Source organism: Ictalurus punctatus, chromosome 8 (assembly GCF_001660625.3).
Source record: "Ictalurus punctatus breed USDA103 chromosome 8, Coco_2.0, whole genome shotgun sequence".
NCBI lineage: Eukaryota > Metazoa > Chordata > Actinopteri > Siluriformes > Ictaluridae > Ictalurus > Ictalurus punctatus.
Window position 1 is genome coordinate 189,467 of NC_030423.2, and position 10,534 is coordinate 200,000.

The window sequence follows — 10,534 nt, forward strand, 5'->3', positions numbered from 1 at the left end:
CTGTGTTTAGGTCTGCTCTGTGTTCAGGTCTGCTCTGTTGTTCAGGTCTGCTCTGTGTTCAGGTCTGCTCTGTTGTTCAGGTCTGCTCTGTGCTCTGTGTTCAGGTCTGCTCTGCTGTTCAGGTCTGCTCTGTGCTCTGTGTTCAGGTCAGCTCTGTGCTCTGTGTTCAGGTCAGCTCTGTGCTCTGTGTTCAGGTCTGCTCTGCTGTTCAGGTCAGCTCTGTGCTCTGTGTTCAGGTCAGCTCTGTGCTCTGTGTTCAGGTCAGCTCTGTGCTCTGTGTTCAGGTCTGCTCTGTGTTCAGGTCAGCTCTGTGCTCTGTGTTTAGGTCTGCTCTGTGTTCAGGTCTGCTCTGTTGTTCAGGTCTGCTCTGTGTTCAGGTCTGCTCTGTGCTCTGTGTTCAGGTCTGCTCTGTGTGCTCTGTGTTCTGTTGCTCAGGTCTACTCTGTGCTCTCTGTGCTCGATTGCTCAGGTGTGCTCTGCACTAGAAGGGAAACTAATCGAGCAGGATCATTGTGCGGCCAAGCGGCGGGATCTCAGGCAGACATGGTGAGAGTTAATAATTATTAAATCAACTTTACCGCACTTATTTTGTGGTTCTTTAAATTAATATTCAGTCACAGCTCAGACTGTAGAAACTCATAAAACGGTAAATACTGCTGGTTTTATAGTTTGAACACTTTAGTCGGTAACTATACAGCGTGAGTAAGCGTTTCCTTAGCTAGCGCTAGCGGCGGTGTTAGCATCATGCTAGCAGCTAATAGAACGAATTAGCATGTCTAGTGGTTATCCTGTTTTCTTTAGAAAATAAATTAAAATATATATTTTATTGATATGATCGGAATAAAGGGATTTTATGGTGTTATTGTAGTTGGCATGGTGCTAACTCAGCAAGCAACTTTATACGTTAGCATTAGCTTAGCTACTCGGTAATTTCCGGTGTTTTATTTGTTTTCTGTATGAATGAGTTCTCAGTGTGATTAAATATTCAGATTTAAAGTTAATGATTTAATCTAGAGTTCAGCCGAGCGCGAGCTGCTCTCAGGAGATTATCACATTTCTGCTTTCACTTTCACATCATTCATTATTCTTTATTATTATTTATGCAAATGAGCTTTATAATGTTTATAATGTATACAGGTGAGATGTATAGCTATACAGTTAACTCGACAACGCGTTAATAAAGTATTAACTAACTCGTTTTAGAGGATTTTTAAATATTCACTGTCCTGAGGTGTAAGTGTAGGCTTCCTATAATACATACACTCTCTCTCTCTCACACACACTTATTACACTTTATTTATATTTATTTGTACAGATTTGGGGTGAAATGTCTCCGTTCTGCCACAAGATGCAATTTTTAAATTATTTTCATTATTATTATTATTATTATTATTATTTATATTATTTTAGTTTTAGTTTTCTTCTGCTGTTATTCCAGTAAAAGTGAAGCCCTTCGTGTGTGTGTGTGTCTGTGTGTGATCCCTGCAGTTCAGAAACCAGTACGATAACGATGTGACGGTGTGGAGTCCTCAGGTGAGCCGCACAGCACCAGGGGTTCTGCATGCCAAGGGGTGGGGTTTTCTGCACTGTTGGGGTGGGTTAGTGTTAGGGGCGGAGTTAACAGGTGTCTCAGATCATCCGATCACAGCTCTTAGCCCTGGGGGGAAAATATACTTGTGACCATCAACAAATCTGCAACCACCCATAATGAATATTAACGTGCATTTGCTGAATATATGAGTGTGTGTGAGCTGTAAGTCTTTACTGTGTGGTGTTTATTGTCTCAGGGGCGAATCCACCAGATCGAGTATGCCATGGAGGCAGTGAAGCAGGGCTCGGCTACTGTGGGGCTCAAATCACGCACTCACGCAGTACTGGTGGCCTTAAAGGTATTTACCCTGATATTTACACTACACACCCTCAACTCAACACTGACTCGGACGCCTCCACACCGACACTAACACCTCAACTCCAACACTAACTCCTTAAATTAAATACACAGAGTAGAGCCCTAGATAGGGGGTCGAGTGCATTACTGGTCATAATTAAGTGGCGCCCCCCCCATGCATATAAGTGTGTTTTAATGTGTATAAAATAGAGTAAATAACCTCTCGGTGTGTGTGTGTTTCTGTTTCAGAGGGCTCAGTCTGAGCTCGCTGCTCATCAAAAGAAGATCCTCCATGTTGATAATCACATCGGTATTTCCATCGCTGGACTGACTGCAGACGCTCGACTGCTCTGGTATGACAATCTACTATAAATGCATCCTCTTTACACACGGGGGCGCTGTTCCAGCTCAGAGGCTCTCACATCTAGTATTAAACACCGGCCAATCGGCATGCTTCAAACACCACCCCATGGTGACCAATCACACACTTACCCTGATTCTCATCATCTGCTCAGAGCTTCAGTGTGCTGCATACAGATGCCTGAAGGGGGGAGTGAAGCATGTGCATCTCGCTTTTTATCTTCTGTTTGTTATTTCTCTCCTAATGACCTGCTGGAGAAGATCAACATGACAGTGTGAAACTGAGTGTAGTACTGCATTTTACACACACACACAGCTAGCAGCAAATACTGAACACTGTACTGAAATCAAAATAGTATATTAAATATTATCATAATGGATGTGTTGTAAATACTATCTCATCATAAATCTTTCATCCACAGTATATAATACACAATATTACATATAAATCTTGATTGACACACTCATGCTTTCTCTCTTTCTATCTCTCTCTCTGTCTCTCTGATATTCTGCAGTAACTTCATGCGTCAGGAGAGTCTGGACTCCAGGTTTGTGTTTGATCGGCCACTTCCTGTGTCTCGTCTCGTCTCACTCATCGGGAGCAGTATCCTTCGTGTGTGTGTGTGTAGTACACAGTACTCTAGCAGTTACAGGAATGTACAGTAAGGTGCAAATATACTTCACTTTCCTCATGTGTACGCAGCTGCTACATGTGTATTCTTCATACACTCACTTGTGTGTCTTATGTACATCTGGAAGATTAACGGCGACGCCCACTATACAGCACATCAAAGCTAAAACGTCTGGTTTCCAAGTGGACGTGTAATGTTTAGCGATTTCATGCACAACGATGTTAAACACACTGACGAGCTCTGTTTCACTTTAAAACCTGCCGTCGTCGTGATTGTTGTCATGATCTGCGTCTCAAATTGAAAACTCTGACCTTACACGCAAAAGTATTTACTAATCTAGAAAATCCGGAAGACTGCTACTCAGAACAGACCTTTCGGTAGATTTGAGGACGTTTTTTAAATTCATAGTGGGTGTTCAAGCAACGCTCCAGATGACCACAGGATGCATGCGGTGGCCATCTTGTGCACGTGAAGATAACGGCGAGTATAAATCCGCCTTTAGCACGACTGCAGTGTAAGTGAGTGATATACACAGTCATATCAGTGTAATAACCCCATCTCAGGGGAAGTCCATGATAGAGTATTAAACAACTCTGTGTTGTTGTTAGTATTAGTGTTGTGTCCTTGAGTGTTAAATCAGAAACCCAGATCCCCACACAGCGTTACGGGAGGAGACCATACGGAGTCGGCCTTCTGATTGCAGGATACGATGTGAGTTCACTACGGTCTCTCTCTCTCTCTCACACACACACACACACACACACACACACACACACGTTTTTATATATATATATATATATATATATATATATATATATACACACACATACATAGACACACACACACATATATATACACTAGGGATGTCACGAGAACCGATACTTCGGTACCAACATTGTTAAAAAGTGACGGTACTTGTTTTTCTATAGTAGCATGGGTACCATCGGTTATGAAGGTACCGATGTTGCAAATCTTCCGGAACTGAAGGGGGCAGCAAATACGCACAAGTGTTTTAGTCGGTCCACATGTGGTGAAGAAGAAGAACGCCTACAAGCACACGGGAAAAACTACAGAAATGGCGACAGGTTTAGCTCCGCCACGACTCGTTGAGAGGAAAACTAGTATCGGTTTCTGGTGTGTAACCGATGCTATGGAAACACCTGGAATTTGGCAAAGGACCTGAAAGACGGTCCTGTATTATGTTTGTTTGAGGCAGCTGCATTGTGGCGTGAAACCAGCTAACGTTACGCTCCATGTAATGTTAGCGATAGCCCGTTATTTGTTAATGACGCTAACGCATTGCAGTGTTATAAACTTCCTCCTAATGTTCCTCCATGCATCGCCATTCAGCCCGGGTCCTGTCAGATACATGTAGCCTCATGTCACTAGATTAAATTATTTTAATGTTAATGGTTTTAATAAATCTTTTCGGCCTGAGACCATGTCAGTGAATTTAAACTAATGCTTGCATTCAGAGTATAAGGGGTGTGTGTGAGAGAGAGAGAGTGTGTGTGTGCGTGTGCGTTTAGGAGTGCACCTTAGCACTTGTTATTAGCACTTAGCACTGTTTTATTAGTCATTGTCAGACAGTGTTCGATAACTAAAATATCACTCTCTCTCTTTTTTGCCAGTATTAGCCAGAGGAGGATGTCCTCCAGGAGTTTTAAATTTAATTTAAAAAAATTTATTTTTAAACCTCACCGTGGTATCGACTTTGGTATCAAGTATCGTGTACTTTTGGTGGTATCGGTACCGACTACTAGATTTTTGGTATCGTGACATCCCTAATATATATATACACACACACACACACATTATATATACACACACACACATACATACATACATACACACCAACACCACACACACAATATAAAAAATATTAATACAATATTGAAAGTAATTAGAATAAAGCAAATAAAGTTCTCATAGCATAACAAGAAAAAATGACTGATATTAATATGAATAAATGTTTAAAAAGATAATCTAATGTTGAAAGGAATAAAACTTTTAGAGTAAAGAGGGGTACATATTAACATGTATAAACTATATATATTGTAAATAATAAATAAATAACCTTATATAGAGTATATAGAAGTGTAGCCTAAATACAAGGGTAATATAAGACCCGTCTCTACAGGATTTCCCAAAATCAAGAGAACTCCGCGATATTTGGAGGGGCTGCAATTGTTCTAAATTACCGCGGATTTGGGTCGAGACGCGTCACATGATGTCATCACAACACGCATTCAGCCGACGCCCTCTTCCTTTCACGTGCGTCGAACACGTGTACAGCTCAAAGTTCTCATTCACAAACATCAGTGAGAGAGCGTGCACAAGTACCACTGAGACTTCACCGATTCCAGTCGTTTTCCACAAAAGAACAACTCGCCAAGTTGCATCACAAATAATTGAAAACCACTGCAGCAAATTTAAGCGTTTTTGGCCGCAATCACAAAAAAATTACTGAATTCTGTTTGGACTGATAAAAATAAATATTATAAACATATATAAACAAACAGACCCATTAAACCAGTCCAGTACAGACCGTCTAACTGTGTTGTGATTTTAAAATAATTAATGTTTGTATTGTGTGTGTGTGTGTGTGTGTGTGTGTAGGATATCGGCCCCCACATCTTTCAGACTTGTCCGTCTGCTAACTACTTTGACTGTAAGGCGATGTCCATCGGAGCGCGCTCACAGTCCGCACGCACTTACCTGGAGAGACACATGGAGCGCTTCCCCGAGTGTAAGAACACACACACACACACACACACATACCATTTCCCTCACTATTTTCAGTGTGCACACAGACAGCTGGTTTGTGGTGTACCAGATAAGCTGAGTGACTACATCAAAACTGGTCATGTGATACCAGTGTAACCATGGCAACTTGGAGTATCTGAATATGTGTATGTGTGTGTTTTACCTGCAGGTAATTTGAATGAGCTGGTGAAGCACGGCCTGTGTGCTCTCAGAGAGACTCTCCCTGCTGAACAGGACCTCACCACCAAGGTCTTACAGGCGCATGCATGCACACATACACATATATACATACACACACACACACACACACAGTGTAACACATGCTGTAGTGAAGCTCACTGTGTGTGTGTGTTTCAGAACGTGTCCATTGGGATTGTGGGTAAAGATCTGGAGTTCACCATCTACGATGATGATGACGTGGCACCATTTCTCGAGGGGTTAGAGGAGAGACCTCAGAGGAAGGTGAGAACCTTTACTCTACTGTTCTTCATCATCTTTTTATTATTATTTTATTAAGAACACATCTCAAAAAAAATTCACACACACACTGGAGTTCACACACATACTTTTATTAATCTCTAATATACTGTGAGATCAGAATGATGTGGTGTTTGTGATTACGAGTCAGTCCTGATTTGTGTGTGTGTGTGTGTGTGTGTGTGTGTGTGTGTGTGTGTGTGTTCCAGCCTGTCCAGCTAGGTGATGATGCCGCTCCAGCTGCGGCATCGGATGAGCCAATGGAACACTGAGGAACTGATTTATTATCCGTCGTGACATCATGCTGATGTAGTGAGAGTTTGAGGAGCTGCGGCGTTCATCCTGAATTTAAATCCACACTTCTGTTTCTGTTTTCTATCTGTACTGAGATCAGCTCAATAAAATACATTTACAAGTTTCACCTGTACCACTGTGACGTGTTTAACTTCACATCCGTACCACTGTCACGTGTTTAACTTCACGTCTGTACGGGTGTCATGTAGGGTTGTAACGATGTGCATTGTGGACATCTGATTAGCAGGATGTGAAATCAGTATTCTGTTATATATGCATGTATTGCAGTTACACAGTTTGAACAGCAGGGGTCCCAATCTGCGTATAGAGTTAACTTGTACATAGAGCGCATGCTGGTCATGTGATCACGTTTTTTCAAAGAGCGCCTACGAGATCTGCGTTTATGAAGTCTGATATCTCCGGATTGCAACAAGCAGCACGTATTATACTTTACACGACCATGTTATAAATGTTAAAAAGAGCTCTTCAGTAGCTTTCAAACACCAGAGGTGTTTCAGAGGTTTCAAACACCAGCCATTTCAGCTGACTTTGGAGCTCTATTTCTGCTATGGAGCTCATGTTTCAGTCGATCGTTTATATATTTGATATTCAGGGACATTTTTGGAAAAATTTAGTACATGTAACGGAGTGTATTGACACGCCCCCTAACAGCAGAACTACCCACTGTACCGCTGTTCTTCAATGAGGGGCAGGGCTTAATCTGCATAATAATGAATACATGAATAATTTGTGAATATGTGGTGGTATTCCGAGATTCTTATTGGATTCTTGTTTAAATTAAGCTCCGCCCTTGCTCAAATCATAATGAATTACAGGTTTTTCCGGGTTGTTTGACCATTTCCTGACGTCATGTCCTCTTTACTCAGTGTTTCAACCGTACTCAGGGTCGAATTTGGAAGACAAGATGAGAGATCATCACCGTGCAAGAACACACGTGAACAGAAATTAGACACGTGACTAAGACGTGCAGTGAAAGCGAAGCAGCGTGCAGGAGGAATAATAACATTTGCAGGAGCAGTGTTTGGAGCCATCAGTGAGAAGATTCAGTTCCTTGAGTGGTTTCTGTCCCACTCCTGTGTCTGATCACATGGCCTCCTGAAAGTGGCGTGTTCCAGCGCTGGTCCTCAGACTGCTCCATCATCTCTGTACACATCTCCTCTTCATCACTACACTCGTTCGTCTCACAGCCGTCAGCCTGCCTGTCTGCTCGCTCTGACTCCTCATCCACCTCGTGGTGGACGGTGCGGCAGGGAGAACTCCAGTGTTTCAGCATCTCCTCAGGATCATCTGATTAAACACAACTTCATCAGCTCATCTTATAGTTTATAGATTATTTACACGAAAACATTTTTACTAACTAAATCTTTAGAATAATTAAACACACTACAGTATGTAAATAACGATGTTTTATTTGATAATGATTTGCACAGTGACGACTGCAGTGATGTTGAACTCCCTCCTGTTTGTGCTTCATGTCACCAAAACATTTCACTAGATTTATGACAGGAAGTGGGATGATGTCAATGTGAGTGTTTTATATAGAACATTACAATAAAATAAAGAATAGTGTGAGAACTGACCTGTGAACTCCTGCGTCTCTGTCTCAGAGGGAATCCCGTCCACTAATCGTCCCTCCTGCATCACCCGAGTGATCTCTCTCAGCTGGAGCAGCAGCTTCTCCTCCTGATCCACACTCACACACTCCTCTCTACAGCACGCACACACACACACACACACACACAGAGTGTTAAACCACAACAGAAGGCGAATCGGAGATACAGTGGATATAAAAAGTTTACACACCCCTGTTAATATGGCAGGTTTTTGTGATTTAAGATAAATCATATCAGAACCTTTATTGAAAATTTTAACCTATTAAGTTTGCACACCCCTGAACTAACAGTCCGCTGAAGCAGCTTTAGAGATGATCACAGCGTTCAGTATTTTTGGGTAAGAGTCCATCAGTTTGGAGCGTCTGCACGTAGTAATATTTTGCGGTTGTTCCTCATTAAAGCGTTCTAACTCTGTCAGATTGTCTGGGCGTGTCCTGTACACAACCCTCTTCAGGTCAGATCACAGATCTCTGATCGGATTTAGGTCCGGAGTCTGGCTGGACCGTTCCACAACCTTGATCTTGTTCAGGTGAAGCGGTTCCTCTGATGTGCGGGTTTGCTTCGGCTCGTTGTCGCGCTGAAAGGTGAAGTTCCTCTTCATCTGAAGTGTTTCAGCAGAAGATTTAAGGTTCTGCGTCAGAATTGTCTGGTATTTGGAGTGGTTCATTTTTCCCTCCACCCTGATTAAAGCTCCAGATCCAGCTGAAGAAGAACAGCCCCGGTGTGTGAGCTGCCACCACCGTGCTTCACCGTGAGGACGCTGTTCTTGTGGTGAAGTTCTGGGGGTTTTGTGCCGAACACATCTTCTGGTATTGCGGCCAAAAAGTTCAACTCTGGTCTCATCAGACCAGAACACGTTATTCCCCGTGGTTTTGGGAGATCAGATGATTCTTTAAATGTATTTTTGGTTATAAAAGGCTTCGGTCCTGCCCCCTACCCCACAGCCCAGAGATATGAAGAATTCGGGAGATTGTTGTCACGTGTAGGGAACAACCGGTACTTACCAGAAATTACTGCAGTTCTTTTAATCTCGCTGTAGGCCTCTCAGCAGCTTCCCTGACCAGTTTCTCCTGATCTTCTCTTCAGTTTTAGACGGACGTCCTGATCTTAGTGGTGTCACTGTCGTGCCGTATTCTCTCCACGTGTTGACGATTGTCTTTACAGTGTTCCATGGTCTATCCGATGCCTCCGAACCCTCTCCTGATATTTTCCAACAATACAATCCCGTACCTGCTTTATAAGCTCTTTGTGAGCCATGGCTTTTCCAGTTCGATGTTACCAACAAGATCTTACAGGACCAGCTGGACTTATTTGGTGTTAATCAGTCACTTTAATTGAAGGCAGGTGTTCACTAATTAGTATTTAACATGAGTATGAATGTGATTGGTGGAGTCTGAGCACTGACACATTATAAAAGGGTGTGTTTACTTACGCAAGCTGGGGATTGGAAGGTTTTTTATTATTTATTTTTCCCTAAAATGATTCTTATTGTTTTTCACTTTAATTAATAGTATAAATTTTACAATACAGATAGGAAAGGTTCTGACACGATTTATCTTAGTTTGATTTTTTTACACCACAAAAACCTGCCATTTAACAGGGGTGTGTGTGTGTGTGTGTGTGTGTGTGTGTGTGTGTGATGCTTGAATTTCGGACCTCGGTGTGTTTCCGCTCTGAGTTCGAGCATTCGATACGATTCTCTCCATCACCTCCTCCGTCTCCTTCAAACGCTCCTGCAGCTGCGTCAACTCAAAATCCGCTGAGGACAAACATCAGAACATCAGAACTGAGTCTTACACCTACTGTATATTAATATATATATATATACATGTAGTGTTGTAGTGTGTGTGTGTGTGTGTGTACTGCATATCAATATATAAATATACATATGTAATGTTGTAGAGTGTGTGTGTGTGTGTGTGTGTGTGTGTGTGTGTACTGTATATTAATATATATATATACATGTAGTGTTGTAGTGTGTGTGTGTGTGTGTGTACTGCATATCAATATATAAATATACATATGTAGTGTTGTAGTGTGTGTGTGTGTGTGTGTGTGTGTGTACTGCATATCAATATATAAATATACATATGTAATGTTGTAGAGTGTGTGTGTGTGTGTGTGTGTGTGTGTGTGTGTGTGTGTACTGCATATCAATATATAAATATACATATGTAGTGTTGTAGTGTGTGTGTGTGTGTGTGTGTGTGTGTGTGTACTGCATATCAATATATAAATATACATATGTAATGTTGTAGAGTGTGTGTGTGTGTGTGTGTGTGTGTGTGTGTGTGTGTACTGCATATCAATATATAAATATACATATGTAGTGTTGTAGTGTGTGTGTGTGTGTGTGTGTGTACTGCATATCAATATATAAATATACATATGTAGTGTTGTAGTGTGTGTGTGTGTGTGTGTGTGTGTGTGTGTGTACTGCATATCAATATATAAATATACATATGTAATGTTGTAGAGTGTGT

The 10,534-nt window shown here is 41.7% G+C and overlaps 2 protein-coding genes across 2 annotated transcripts in view; one reads left to right on the plus strand and one right to left on the minus strand.

Moving 5' to 3' along the window:
- The first annotated feature begins 518 nt into the window (after positions 1-518).
- psma1 (proteasome 20S subunit alpha 1) lies at positions 519-6,542 on the plus strand. The gene is given in 10 exon segments (NM_001200504.1): positions 519-546; positions 1,489-1,533; positions 1,788-1,889; positions 2,138-2,241; positions 2,764-2,852; positions 3,521-3,591; positions 5,500-5,629; positions 5,816-5,895; positions 6,004-6,108; positions 6,333-6,542. Coding segments are annotated over 10 exon segments (792 nt in total). The 5' UTR covers positions 519-543; the 3' UTR covers positions 6,396-6,542.
- ric3b (RIC3 acetylcholine receptor chaperone b) overlaps positions 6,333-10,534 on the minus strand; it is an 8,408-nt gene continuing 4,206 nt past the window's right edge. Inside the window, exons 4-6 of the mRNA XM_017474529.3 lie at positions 9,708-9,810; positions 8,019-8,146; positions 6,333-7,725 (exon numbers count right to left, since the gene is read on the minus strand). Of these exons, the coding sequence (XP_017330018.1) occupies positions 7,469-7,725; positions 8,019-8,146; positions 9,708-9,810 (488 nt within the window). The 3' untranslated portion in view covers positions 6,333-7,468. The remainder of the gene's footprint in view (positions 7,726-8,018; positions 8,147-9,707; positions 9,811-10,534) is intronic.